Here is a 15326-nt window from a genome sequence, read left to right as displayed (position 1 = left end):
GTATGCAAGAATACGGTATTTTCAAGAGGTAATGAAGCAAGTGATATAAACAAAACCCAAACTGGAAAATTTCCTTCTACAACACTGAAGATGGACCAAAAATATGAACATTTACAGTATATGGCAGCCTCAAAATCAATATACAAATATGCTAAAAATATGATGCAAAACAAGGCTCAAAAGGTGCCATAACATGAAGTATGAAAAATAATCACCAAATAGCCAAAGACCCTTGATAAACTATGTAGAATGGACCAAAATAAAAACTTTTCCAGAACTGTAAAATGGCCAAAAACCTAAGCATGGTAGGCTAACAAAACATGCAAGAAAACGAACCGAAAGTGAGATATAACATGAAGTGGCTTATGGAGGTCCCAAAACATGAAAGACCCTAAACAAAACATGAATAATGGACCAAAACAAGGACCTTTTCAGAACTGTAAAATGGCCAAAAACCTAAGCATGGTAGGCTGCCATTGCATGTAAGAAAGGGGAAGAAAAGAGGGGTATAACTACAAGTGACACATGGAGTCACCAAACAATGTTGAGCCCTTCTCCAATATTGAAGAGGGGCTCAAAATAAGCCTTATATCAGTTTATAACATGCTCAAAAACAGATTGCTCATGGGCTAAAGATAGCATGCAAAATCATGACATACAAGATGATCAATGAAGCAAGTACATTATGGAGGGCTCAAACAGGGTTGAGCCCTTAATGAGAAGTGAAGATGAGCTCAAAATATGGCCCTTTTCAGTTAGGGCCGGAGCTTGAAACCAAAAAGAAGAGGGGCTTAGAAATAGATCAAGAAAAAGGGTCAAAAGGGTAAAAGTATTACTTACCCTTGAAGATTCGAACTTTTGTTGCTTCTTGGATGGATTTGTAGCTTCTTTTGCCTTCTAGAAACCTTCCTTGCTGCTGGAAGTGATTTGGTGGTAGTAGAGCTTGGTGGTGTAGAAGGAATGGTGGTTAGGGACTTAGGTTTTTTTGAAGAATTGAGAGGGAAGAAGATGGAGTTGGCTATGGAGCTTTGAAGAATAATTTTTCTAACCCTTACAAAGAAGGCCACCAGCTGGTTATAAGGGTTCAAAATGGGGTGTAAAGGTGGGGGAGAAGGAGGGCAAAACTCCCCCACAAAATATCCCCCGGATACAGAAAATATCTGGGGGATATTGCCCCACAGCTGTAAAGGGCACAGTGCAAGGAAGCAGGCCGGCCTCACACTTTTGCTGGAGGTGGCCGGCCGGCCACACCCCCTAGCCGGCCGGCTAGGGGTCAAAAGGGTCAAGGTGATTTTCTGGCCGGCCAGCTATTGGGGAGGTAGTCCTATGTGTGTACAACACAACCATGTAGTTGAAATTCCAAGAAAGTGGGCCCAAGGGGTTCAACAATGGCTCGGAAAGAGGGGGTCAAAAGGGTCAAGTTGACTTACTGGCCGGCCATGAACTTTTAGGGGCCTCTCATGTGTGTACATCACAGATATGTGGTTGAAAGTTCAAGAAAAAAGGTCCAAGGGGTTCAACATTAGCCCGGAAGAAAGGGGTCAAAAGGGTCAGGTGACCTTAATGGCCGGCCATGAACTTTTAGGGGCCTCCCAAGTGTGTAGATCACAGATATGTGGTTGAAAGTTGGCAACACTAGCTCCAAGGTATTCAACATTAGCCCGGAAGTGCGAAAAACGGGCGCCGGGAGGCTCCGGAAGAGAAATAACTGGTTGCTGCAACAATTGCTGGCCTCCCACCCTTCAGTGACCTTCCCTGTGATAAAACAGAGGTACCTGCCAAAAATGAACAAAAACCGTTGCAAAACGAACGTTCCGGGGCCAAAACACGCAGTTCGGGGTCCCGAAAATGGGCTGTTAAGCACCGAAAATGGTATTCGACCTCGAAGTGGGTTTCTTAGGCCCCAGTGTCCCTCAAAAGGGATGAAATAAGATGTATGCCAAAAATCAGAGCAATAAGAGATGGTTAAGCGGTCCCGAACCGAGGCACACGACCTGACGGCTCCGAAAACCGGGAATCGGACTCCGAAATGGGCAAAATGGCCTACGGCCATTGAGAGATGGTCCACGGGACCTCTCCCTTCCCTCAAGAAAAGAAACAGAGAAAACCGAGTCTGGCTCGCAAACCGAGACAAGGCACAGAAAAGGGTTCGGAAGTCTGGAGGCAGGGCTCACGGCCGCGACTCTGAAACTTCTGAACGAGCATATTATGCAACATCACCTAACGCTCAACTGGTGACGTCTGAGTCTTAAGGTCGGTCAAAAATGGGGTGTCTACAACTGTCTTAGGGGGCCTTCGAGTCAACGAACTCCTAAGCAGGCTATCGAGATGCAATCCCATCTTGAAGGTAGTGATCACCATGGAATCGTTGCAATTTTCATCTACCAAATCAAAGCACTCCCAATAGCTTGTCGAGTACTCGCGCAAAGTCTCGTTCGACTTGATTTTCATTGCTCACAAAGAGTCTGCTTGTTTCGGGTGAGTTTCATTGGTGATGAATCTAGCTCGAAAAGATTTTTGGAGTTAAAGCTTGTAATAACACCTAACGATGAGTGTTCCCAAACTACTGGGAAATATCCAGCACATAAGTGCTTCGTTGTCTGTATGCAGTATCATTGCTTGCTTGTAATACTAAACGTGATTCGTAGGATCTGACTTTCCATCATATAGAGTGAACAACGGCGCCTTAAACTTTTTAGGCAAGACAACCTTTGCGATTTGACGAACAAAAGGGTTGTGCCTATATTCTAAATATAAGTCTTTTTTCTTTCGCGTGCGTCGAGCCCGCAAATAATCTTTTCCATCAGACGAACTGAAATCATCAACTTAGGTTCATTTCTTAGGTTCCTACTAAGATGAATCTAAAGTGCTACTATCGTGCCTCTAAGGCTGACGTTGTCGTCTCTTCTGCTCACTTGGTGACCGACCTCGTTTATGGCGAGGTGGCAATTGTTTGGACTTTGCTAACTCCTGAAGCAGATGCTCGTTCATCGCTGCCATGTCCTCGAAATGCGGTTCATTACGTTGCATTTGATTCATCAATGTTTACATGGCATTCTCTGTGGATGTTGAAGGCTGAAATGGGGTTACCCGGTCAAAATTTAGAAGCCTTCTAACGGGGGTTTCTTCTGGACCAAAAATTACTCTTGTTGTGACATTATCAACTCCGGCGACTGGAGGATCTTGATTTGAGTTTGCCATGGATGAGTTCGAGTATTCTTACAGATGGCACCAACTGTAGGGAAATGGTTTTGGAATACTCCTTCTATCCAAGCATGCCCTCAAAAGATCTTCCCAGCTGTCATTTGAAACAAAAATAAAACTCCAGTCGGTGGTGTCAGAATTAGCATTCTGACGGGCAAGTCAATTTCTAGTGAAAGATTAGTTCTTGGTTTCCCTTGTACAAGTTTTTAGAACATACCTTCTTCTCTCATCCTTCTTTGCTTTTATAGTGTTATTCTCCTTAATCTTTTCTTTTGTAGCCTAGCCCTCCATCATCACCTTGTCAAAGCCATCCTCCTACTATACTCTTTAGAAAGGGACAGTTTGGACCCACCTATCATGACTTTGCCAACTTACTTGATATACTCGACTCGGATGCGCGGCCCAAATACCCTTAACTCGGCACGCTCTTCATCCTTTTCCTGTACCTATTCGGCGTTAACTCCGAATCTAGTGGGCTTTGGCTGAACTTGGCCCATCAAAGATGGGCTTAGATATACTCTATTTGCCAATTCAATTTTTTTTTTTTTTACTCGGCTCCCACAATAATCATCATAACATTATTCGAAAATTATTCTTTATTTTTAATTATTTTTTGCCTTTAATAACATTTTTTGAAATACTTTTAATATTCCAAACTTAGAACACAGCGCAATGTTTAGGAGTTGGAGGAACGGCAAATGTGGAGAGAAGTTTAGAGTCATTTGGGAAGTTGGCTATTTTAGTAGATTATTTTAATTTTTCACTATTTTAGTAGGTTAAAATTTTTGTGTTTTGGAAATGGTTGGATTTTTTGATAGTTGGATGTGATGTTTGTGAGAGCAAAAGTAAAATGATTATGGATTGGATATAATATTTTGTTTTATTGGTTATTTTAGCCTATTTTATCTTTTTGTGAATTTCATCCAAAAAAAAGCACAAATTTGACTTCCCAAACACCGCCATAGTTGGAATTTGGCAGCTATTTTTTAAGAAGCTTTCTTTATTTTTTATTTTTTATTTTTAAAAAAGTAATTGCCAAAAAAGTTAATAAATTTCAATGCTAAAAAAGTTATTTTTTCTCAAGCCATTGTGAAATAGGTTAAAAAAATTAATTGAAATAGCCACAAAAAAAAAAAAAAAAACTATTTCAGCCAAAATCAAACAAGGCCCTCAAAGCAATTTTTTATTTTTTTGAAATACAATTATCTTTTTTAAGAGCTTTTATATTGAAGGGCCCTAAAGAGAGCATTCACTCAATGATTTGGCAATAATATATATATATATTTTTTACCTTGTATTTCTCTGTAATTTTGAGATAACATTAATTTAAAAAAAAACTTACTGCTTTTCTCCCTAGATTTTCTTGCAAAGGAGAAGGAGACGACGGTGGTTCGCCCACCTTTCCAATCTCTCTGTCTTTTCTCTCTCTCTCTCTCATTTCCCTTCCCTCCAGATCTAGTCCTTATCTTACATACGATGTTTGTCTCCCTAATCTGACTATCATTGCATTACCTTCTCTACCTTCAAGCCAAAAAATTTAAGATATGGTTTCAAATTTTCTCACAGTTCGAAAGTCGATGCTAAATAATATGTTTGTTTCACACTAGGCGATCACTTCAATCTTAATGTTCTATCTTAACCAACGGAGGTAGGGTCTTCAGATTTCAAGTTGAAAGTTGTGGAGCAGTAAAATTTTGGATGAGTTCGGTAGCAACTTGGGTTTGATTTTTTTTTTTTTTAAATTTTTAGTTTGTTGATATAATATCTTTTCTGTGTGAATGTTTGTTTCCCTTTCTTATGGAGTATTAGAATGATCAAATCTTTTATCGATTTTGTAATAAAAATCTTCTTTCCAATCTAAAAGAAATAACATTAATATTTTGAATAAATTACAAATATATCATTGTCAGAATTTTTTATTTAATAGAATTAATTGAAAAAATAAAATTTCTAACTGTTCACCTATACAATAATAAAATTATCTGAATTATTAATTGAAATAAAATTTTAACATTATTAAAAACTGTTAATTAACTTGATGATTTATTAATAAAAGGACCTATTTATTATGAAATTAAAAACTTTAGAAGGTATAATATAATTTCTAAGACCACAGAGAGTAATTTGTAATTTAAATAGATCTCAAGAATGTGTTTGTAATTTACCTTAATATTTTTTAAATTTTTCTAACAAATGCACATAAAGACAATAAAAAAGACTTAAGGACTGCAATCCAATTTAAAAGTGTCACTTTGTATAACGATGGTAAAGTACAATATAATGGAAAGGTCTGGTTTGGTTGAATTTATTGGACTGTTAATTGCTTTCTTTCTTTATTTTGATTTTTCTCTTTTTTTTGGTGTAGTCTCTAACAAAAAGAGAGAGAGAGAAAAAAAAAAAAAAAATCAAATAAGCAGGGAAACAAGATTTAATTATTGAGAAAATTGAGGAGAAATGCTTTTAATTTATTTATTTTATTATCACTTTTCAACTTATAAGATGTTGTAGCTAATGGCGGACTCCAAAAGAACTTTTCAATTTTGCCCTTTCAAATATACACTTTGATCCCTCCAAAATTTAAATAATTTTACATTTGTTATCCTAAATTTTGAAGTCTTTTTTAATTATTTTCATGCAATTTTTAGTATTCGAGCAGCCCAAACCTTTGAAAAAACTCGCTACTTTCATGTATTTTGAGTATTTATAAAATAAATTAGTATTTTGATTCTCAAAATCTATATAATCTTACTTCAATTCCTCTAAAATCTAAATAATTTTACTTTAGCCCCTCTATGCACAATTTCTGCATCCACCATTGGCTGCATCAAATCCAGACTAATCAGTAAAGAAATGCAGAAGTCAGTTTCTACAATATCATTTGAAAGAAGATGAGAATTGTATCAGCTCTCAATTAATGTTTATGATTTACTGTCAATAAGTTCCAATACTACACAAAGATGAAGCCAAGCTAGGATCACTACTGGGATTAAAAATGCTTTCCCATTATCCCAAGATTCAACTATCAACAACAGGAGCTGTGAGATGCCAGGCCTGTTTGGTAACGTATTGTTTTCGTTTTTCATGTTTTCATGAACAAAAACAACTAAAAATTTGACAACACCCATCATTTTCATTTCTATATGAACAAAAGTTTTCGAAAAGTGGTCACTTTCAAAAAAAATTCACAAAAGTAGTTTTCAAAAACAACTCACTAAGCAAACAAGCCCTAAAATTTCAAAACATTGACAACAATAATCTGTTACTGGAATGGTCTTGGAGGCTTTTCTAGCACAGCAGAGAAGAAAACCTCTTTGTCATCTTTATCAATCTTTGGAACAACAATCCATTTATGCTTCTTATACCTCAGCATCTTAAAAGCTTCCAAATAATCATCCAAATCCTCTTTCGAGCAGAAGAAGCTATCGATCCACAGAAGCCCACCGGGCCTCAAAACTCTGTCCCAATCAAACAACACAAAGTCTAACAACACAAAATCGATCCAACCATCAAGAAACCTTGTTGTGTGGATTAAATCAAGCGTGTTATCGAAGAAAGGCAATCGTTGATTTATTGTGAAGTAGAGAGGTATGAGACCACGAAGAGCGATCATTTCATTGAAAGGAGCCCCGAGGTTTATGCTTGCTGAGACTATTGTAACATTGGATTCTCTCATTCTTGCAGCAAACGTCCCGGTGCCAACACTGAAGTCTAGGCCGATCCTGATCTCCCCGGGCTTCAATTCAAGCACGTCGGTAATGAGAAAATCAGATGTCAGGTTTGAGTTTGGATCTTGGTAGACAGGTTTAATCCATCTGGGTAGTTCATGGTGTGTGAGGTTGAAGCAATCTGCACACTTGAAGAAGCCTTTCCTGGTGGCATTGTTAGCCAGGCAGGTGAAGTTCTTGCACCTGTACGATTCAATATCAGTTTCAACCAAAACCGAGACTTAAATTGAGAAAATCATACTATTCAATTGTGATCCGCTATTATATGTACACTATTTAGTCAAATTGATATTTATTTTATGATCAATTATACTTGTAGTCTAAGTTTCTTATGTCAATTTGAGCGTTGTAATTCTAATTGTATCAAGTTTATTTTTGAATTTTTCATATTATGTCAATTTAGTCTAATTGATAACGCCCTTTAAAAAATTGGATTGAGATCAAGAAGTAAAATAGTTCATTTACTCTCCTCAAAGTGATCGAAAGATTTAACATCAATTTTGAAATGGTTCATTCCTTTTTAAATATACCATTTATTAATTAGACTAAATTGACACAATATACAAATTAAAGGCCAAAATTGATTCAATTAGAACTATAAGGACTAAATTAACATAAAAAGCAAAATACAACAACCCGGGTATAATTTGCCCTTATTTCATGTTCTTACATGTCTATAGTATATACATATACAAAATTATATATTATGCTAAATAAGACATTTAACGATTTGCAATTCACTCAATTCACAATCCAACTGTAGTACCTGTACTGACTCCACTGGACATTTCGGTTGTCAGGGAGCTTCCACAGGGACTCGTTAATGGCGAAAGGCTTGGTGTAGAGCTGAGGAGCTCTCGAAAAGCACCTCCTCCTCGGCAGGGGATCGCAGCCGTGAACCATCAGCTTCTGTGCCAGTTTCCAATCATCCCTGCAAATTTCCCCAACATCGTAATCCATGTACTCTTCAAGCTCCTTTTTCATGGCGAAACACACATGACCAATGCTCGTGAACGTTCCATTAGCCCCCATGAAGTTCTGTTTTCCCAGCCTGTTCGGTTTGATCCTCACATACTTACGAATCTCTTCGATCAAGAAAAACTCAGCAGGCTCATTGGATTGTTTCTTTGGCCTCACCAAAGGGTGTACAGTTTCTTCAATTTTTAGTGATACGGATGCATGTATTTCCTCAATAAGGCTCAAGATTTCTGCAAGAAAGGCGCTGTATCCCAACGATGATGGTGATGATGGTGAAGAAGACAGTTTTGACAACTCTCTCATCTCTGCGAGTTCTTGTTGGATTTTCTTGATTACTGTTTCTAACCCAATTCGGCCATGGCTCGTAGATGGGTGATTATGGTTGCAGAAGGTATCAGAAACATGAAAAGATCTAAGAGAGCAGAAATTTGACATGGTAGCAATACAGATGAGAAGACCAAGAACACCGACTATCAAAAAAAACCTGTGTATCCCTCTACATGTTCCTATCTTTGCCATAACATTCTGATTTCGCATTTCTAACAATAGTTGCAGATGGAAGAACTGATCTCTGTGAACTAAAAATATGATATTCTCAATAATAATTCAAATCTAAGATCATTGATTGGTACAAAAACCCCTTTGACCTTTACAGAAATAAATTCATTGACACTGTACTGTCAACTGTCTAAGTATGAAATTTTACAATCTCACGTGGAAACACAAAGACTACGATCTCACATCAAAACACAAATAGGATTGACCAGGTGAATATAAGCCTCTTGGGTACCCTTATCTTGCAAGCTGATTTTCAATGGTAAGTTGTACTTAGTTTGTATCATAACCAACAATCACAACTACCACATCGAGTATGGGATTGGATATGCGCGGTTTTGCAATTCAAACTATGAAGGGGACAATCTGATACATGTTAAGGTAAGTGAGTGAACGGTCCCATGGAAAATGACAACCAAGGGGTTTTGTATCAGAAATTGAGCATAAGAATAAGAGGAAAGAAGGTATAGAGAGTACCTGCGGCTTGAAGTTGAAAACTGCAACTGGAAGAGAGGAGAGAGAAGAAGTGTGGGTGAGCTTGATTTGGGCAATCTATTTTAATTTAAAAAATGTTATAAGAACTGGAGATTGGAGGATCTAGAGATCAGAGACCATAAGTTTCTATTTTCTAATGATTTAAGAGTCTTTTAAGTTTCTTGGAGATGATTTCTAAGTATTCTAGCTTTGTTTATTGAGATTAGTTTACTCGAGTTGTTAAAAGCACGTAGCCAATTAAGAAAAGAAGTCAACTCCGATATTCTACACTAGATATGGAAAAAGGAATCCATTTATTTGAGCATCACATTAGGGTGAGTTTGGCGCAACGGTAAAGTTAAATAATCTCTCTGAACGCGAAATAATATACATCTAACCATCAATCTCTCCCTAGCTACGAAAATTTCAATTTTCATGAAGCTTTAGCCCCCTCTCTCTCTCTCTCATTTGTTGGACCTGCAACTTTCATGAATTATGGAAGTACAAGGAAAATAATGCATATACTAATTACCCAAAAAAAGATTGGTAAACAAAGTTTAAAATAAATAAGCATTGTTCACTACGCATGTTTATAAATAATATATGTATATTTTAAATTCTTAACGAGTGTTTTAAAACATTGTTGTCAAATAACAAATTGAATTATCATTGGTTCTGTCAAAATGGTGAATTGCAAGATTTAATTTTGTTGTAAGAATCTCACAAGGGAATAGTAATCAGCAAAACCCAAAACCAAGAAATCAGCAACCACAGTCCACAGTTCAAAAACTCAGCTATCAACAATTCAGGAATTCAAATGACACGAAACAATTGAATCTAAATATCATAATGGTTGTGTGTTTTTCCTTTACAAGTCAACTAAGAATCACAAATCATAGAGAGAGAGAGAGAGAGAGAGAGAGAAGAAGAAGAAGAAGAGGAAAAGGGCAACAAAAAAAAAAACCTTCAACTTCCACCATTCCTAACTGTTCAAAACTCTACATTTTCAAAGCAACCATACACTCCCAAAGTCACAAAATTGAATCAAAAGATCATAAAGCTCAATCCTTGATTTCACACTCAAAACAACTCAAGAATGGTCATGTGCTTTTGCTTTACAAGTAAACCAAAATTCAAACAGCTCAAGAATGATAATGTGCTTTTTGCTTTACAAGTAAACCAAAATTCAACCCCCCCAAAAAATCAAAAAAAAAACTCAAAAAGTTTCCACCATTCCTAACTGTCCAAAAATCTACATTTTCCTGGCAACCAAACAAACCAAAGTCAAGACCAACAAAATTATCACACCCCCTGAAAATCACAACAATATCATCATCATCATCACCATCACCTCCTCCGACCATCGGAGTACTGCGAAAGCGGCACGACCTCCGAGAGCGGCGTCGAGAGAGGCGTCGGAAGCGGCGAGTTCCGGCAAACCGGACACGAAGCGTTCAACTTCAACCACGCATCGACGCAAGTCAAGTGAAAGTAATGCCGACAATCCGGCAACATTCTCAGCATCTCAGCCTCTCTATACTCACACAAGCAGATCGAACACATCGAATCGTTGATTCCACCGCCTCGATCCTTCGAGAAGGGAAACCTAGGGTACGAATTGATGACCGCTTGATCGAGCCCTACGACGGCGTTATTGTTGTCTTCGTTGTCGTCTTCAGCGACGAAGATTATGCGGGGGAGGATGATGCCGTTGTCGGAAGAAGTTGTGGTGGTGGTAGTGGTGGTGGAGCTAGGGTTAAGGTTTTGGCGGCGGCGATGGCGGAGGCAGACGTAGGAGACGAGGAGAACGGTGGAGAGGAGGACGAGGAAGCCGAGGGCGATGGCGATGGCGTAGCCGAGGCCGAGGCTGGTTAGGTAGTTGGTTGTGGAGTGGGGGGGAGGTGGTGGTGGTGCGCCGCCGGGGACGGTGGCGGTGGTGGTGGCGGTGGAGGATTGCATTGGGAGAGGGGTGGGAAAAGGAATTCCATCTGTTTGAGGAGAGAGAAAAGGAATAGTAGGAGGAGGAGGAGGGGGTGGGGAGAGATTTTTTTTTAGGGGGGAAAGTGGGTGGGATTTCCAGCTGCTGCATTTAATACGCAGAGTTGGAAACAGAGAAGGGTCATTAATTGCGAAGATGATGACTTCATTGGGCTCTTTTGGGCTTGGGATTGGAATTAGAGATGATAGGTGATGTTTGGTGTGTCTGTTAAAACAGATTATAGATTATATTTTAACAGATTATGGATTATAATTTTAATTCGAAGTTTTTAATCTGTTTGGTATAGCTATTGGATTATAGATTTAAGTTGCTGAGTAGTGTTTGTTAAATAAGCTGTGAGTAGCTTTTTCAATTAATTTTTATTTTTTATTATTCACTATTTACCTATATTTTTTATAAAAAAATAATAATAATATTTTATAGACAATTTGGGTCTTTTTCTATTTTAAAAAAAATAAAAAATAAAAAAATCTAAGAGTATAACTGTGAATTAACATGTCCACAGCAGAAGCTGATAATCAGAAGCAAGGGGTTAGCAGCTTCTCAGAATCAGCTTTTTTGACTTAAAATAAGTTGTTAGAATCAGAAACTGTTTGAAATAAGTTTGACCAAACAGTCTAAAATAACTTTTTAAAAGCTAGAAACCATAAGCTGGCTCAAAAAAACCCCACTAAACACCCCCTAGTGGGCTTGAAAGACACCATGATTGGAAGTTATAATAGTGTCGTTTGATAACACATACGTTTTTAATTTTTTATTTATATTTATAAAAATTTAAAAAATTTAAATAAAAATTTGTTTGATAAAATTTTAATTTATAAATCAGTGGTTTCAGTTTATAAATTTGGTCAAAAAATATAAACTCAAAAAATATGTTTCCGTTTTGAGTTTTGAGTTTTTTTTTTACCATCCAACACTAGCCACCACCCGCCACCATTTTCCACCACCGTCTTCCGTCACAACCACCCACCAGCCACCCCCCACCACCACCACTCACCGCTCACCTGCCACCACCACCCACTACCACCAGCAACCTGCTACGCACCAGCTACCACCAGCCAATTGCCACTCACTCGTTACCACTACCCACCACTCCTCGCCATCGCCGCCGCCGCCACCACCACCACCACCCGCTACTCACTGCCATCCACCAGCTACTACCATCCACCGTCCGCCGCCACCACTCGCCACCTACCCGCCATCACCACTCACCACCCACCCACCCGCCACCTACCACCACCACCATCACCCGCCACTCACTTGTCACCACCACCCACCACACAACCACAACCACCACCACCACCACCACCACCCACTCGCTACCACCCACCACCGGCCACCTACCCACCACCCGCCACCGTCACCCACCCACCATCACCACCCGTCACTTACCTGCCACCACCACCCACTCGCGACTACCCACCAATCCACCCACCACCACCACGCACCCGCTACCCACCACCCATCATCACCACTTTCCACCACCATCTTCCGCCACTTGCTATTTCTCACTCTTTTTTATATTTTTAAATTTTTTTAAACATTTTGTCAATTACCAAACGCGTTTGTAGTTTATGTTTTTCTAAAAATAAACAAAAACCAGTTTATAATTTTTTGTAAATATAAACTGAATACATAAACGTTACCAAACAGACCTGTGTTTTTGTTTTTTGTTTTTGTTTTTATCCTTATATATATATATATATATATATTTGGAGAACAACTGTTTTTTAAAGTAATTTTTAGTGTGTTTGGTTTCTATTTTCTGAATTTAATTTTTTAAAAATTGAATTTTTTTATTTTTCGTATTTTTTTTTATTTTTAGTTAATATTTTTAAAATTTTAAGCAATGTTTTTACTTTTTTAAATACACCTTACTTAGATGTATCTAAATAGTAAAATATTTGTGAAAAATATTTTTAAAATTAATAAATACACAAATATATAAAAAAATATACTGAATTTTAATATTTTTTTATATTTTTGGTATTTAGTAATTTTTTTAAATATTTTTTCACAAATAATATACTTTTTAAGTGTATTTATGTTAAGTGTGTCTAAAAATTAAAAAAATTACTTAAAATATTAAAAAAAATCAGTGAAAATAAAAAAATATATATGGAAAAGGAAAAAATAGAATTTTTTAAAAAGTAAATTCTGAAAATTGAAACCAAACAATTTTTAGAAATCATTAAAAGTCGTTTTGGAATTTTTAAAGAATCTTGTTAAAATATACTCTTAGGACATATGTTAAGAAAACTTGAAAAACATTGTATATTTAAAATTTCTTAATATTTTAATTCATATAAAATGTAGCTTTATTTTTATCAATAATTCGTAAATCATATGTACGGAAAATTTATGTCATCATATCTTTTATATTACAATATATATATATATATATATATATTATTTATCTTTGTGTTTTTAAATTGTTTGTATTAGTTTTAGTCATTTTAACCTTACTGAAAGGAAGTCAAATGTAATTAGATCAAAATTATAAGGATACTTGTATATTTTTCAAACATCATGGGAAGGTCATTGTAATTTTGCCTTTCTAAGGCTCCGTTTATTTTGGGTTATAGGGAGGAGATTGTGATTCATAGTGAGGTGGGATCCACTAATATCATGTTTATTTTGAGAGATGGAGAGGGATTCGTAATCTCCTCCGGACTACGAATCCCTTGGGGAGGAGATTATGATAGGCCAGTGCGACTTGATATTAGAAATTAGTCTGCCGGACTATTTTTATTATTTTTTTATTTTTTACATGATCGGCATTGTTTTTTAAACATTAATGTTAATTTTTTTGTATTTTTTGTTAAATAAAAATCATTATTTTATTTGTTTTATTTTTTTTGGAAATTTTTTATTTTTTTAATTTTTATATGTTGGGCATTTTTTTTTAACATTAATGTTTAATATTTAATGTTTTCGTATTTTTTTATTTTTTATTATTTTATATTTATTTTATATTAAATATTTTAACAATCCCTATACCAACAACTATCATCAAAACAAACACAATTTTACTTCCCCTCATTATGAATCCTTTCATTATGAATCCCCTCCATTCTACCTTTGAAAATAAACGAAGCCTAAGAGTATCTCTAACGGTAATAGGCATTTTACCTATCTAAACATTACTATAAAGTATATATTTTGTTTGTTTATTAACTATTTTATGTTTCTATTCCAACCATACTTTTTAGTTTAGCTATTTATCCAAATATTATTAACTTTATAGAATGTAACATCAGCAATAAAGATAGAGGAAAATTATCCTAATGATTAAATACATTATGTAGTTAGTGAATGTGAGTTGAGCTAAAATACTTAATCATATGCTTAGTGCATTGGAGTTGAAAAAAATGAATCATACACATACTAGGCATTTTGACAAACAAGTATTATATACCTAATGGGATAGAGATCAATTTAGGGTTCTTGCTGCGCATAGTGACTCTTGCGCACCTTATTGGTCCAATTTCAGGGCCTAATTTGATAATATAAACTGCTCACATTTTAGAAAGTATCGAGTAGAATATATCTGTAAAAAATAACATCAATCAAATATCGTAATCTCTTTTATCAAATTACATTTTCATTGAGTTTTATATTTCAAATTACATTTATCTTTCATTTTTTTTAATACAAATGTGATTGATGAAAAGGCCAACGATATTCGATTGACGTGAATTTTTACAAGTATATTCTACTTAATACCGTCTAAAATGTGAACGGTTTAGATTGCTAAATTAGGTCCTGAAATAAGCCCAACAAAGTGCACAACAATTGCTATTGCGCATCATACGCAGCAACAACCCCATACCCGTTAGAGATGCTCTAATAATCCATAAGGTCCCATACTTGTGATTTTTGGGAGGTTTAAAAGTATCCTTTTAAAAAAATTAATTGTTTTGCCCTTATTTTAACTTTAAAAATATCATAACTTTCATTGTAGATATTTTATTTTTATAAAATTTATAATTTTGCAGCATAGTTGTCAAGATATATCAAATAATATTTATATTGAATATGAAATCATAACTAAAATTGAGAATTTTGTCTAAATTCACAGTTTTGTACAATTTGCTTAATTTTTCTCAGTTTTCAATATTGACTAAATTGAGAAATTTCTCCATTCTCGAAGTGAAAAATGTAACAGTTCAAAATCTAAGCAATTTCTTTACTTTTTATTATTAAAATTTCATATTCATGTATGTTGTTTCATAAATCTTGATAAATAAGTTTTAAAAATAGAAATAAATCCAAAACATAGGAGTATGTATGAACAGCAAGTTTAAAAAAAAAAAAGAAAAAAAAAAAGAAGAAGAAAGTGATAGCTTAATTAGTCACCTGATGTCTCACATTTTAATAAAATAAGGTAT

At 35.8% G+C, this 15326-nt stretch overlaps 2 protein-coding genes across 2 annotated transcripts; both read right to left on the bottom strand.

Moving 5' to 3' along the window:
- Window positions 1–6314: 6314 nt before the first annotated feature.
- On the bottom strand, window positions 6315–9137 carry LOC114265069 (S-adenosyl-L-methionine-dependent methyltransferases superfamily protein). The gene is made up of 2 exons (XM_028205800.2): window positions 7696–9137; window positions 6315–7112 (listed from the first exon to the last, which is right to left on the bottom strand). The coding sequence occupies exons 1-2, from the start codon at window positions 8442–8444 to the stop codon at window positions 6464–6466; spliced, it is 1398 nt and encodes a 465-aa protein (XP_028061601.2). The 5' UTR covers window positions 8445–9137; the 3' UTR covers window positions 6315–6463.
- Window positions 9138–9888: 751 nt separating this feature from the next.
- LOC114265070 (RING-H2 finger protein ATL67) lies at window positions 9889–11039 on the bottom strand. Its single transcript, XM_028205802.2, has one exon. The coding sequence runs from the start codon at window positions 10893–10895 to the stop codon at window positions 10284–10286; it is 612 nt and encodes a 203-aa protein (XP_028061603.2). The 5' UTR covers window positions 10896–11039; the 3' UTR covers window positions 9889–10283.
- Between the last annotated feature and the right edge of the window lie 4287 nt (window positions 11040–15326).

Source organism: Camellia sinensis, chromosome 5 (genome assembly GCF_055761805.1).
Source record: "Camellia sinensis isolate YWXY chromosome 5, ASM5576180v1, whole genome shotgun sequence".
Classification (NCBI taxonomy): Eukaryota; Viridiplantae; Streptophyta; class Magnoliopsida; order Ericales; family Theaceae; genus Camellia; species Camellia sinensis.
Note: the sequence above shows the minus strand (reverse complement) of the source record. Positions and strands in the feature narration are given on the sequence as shown.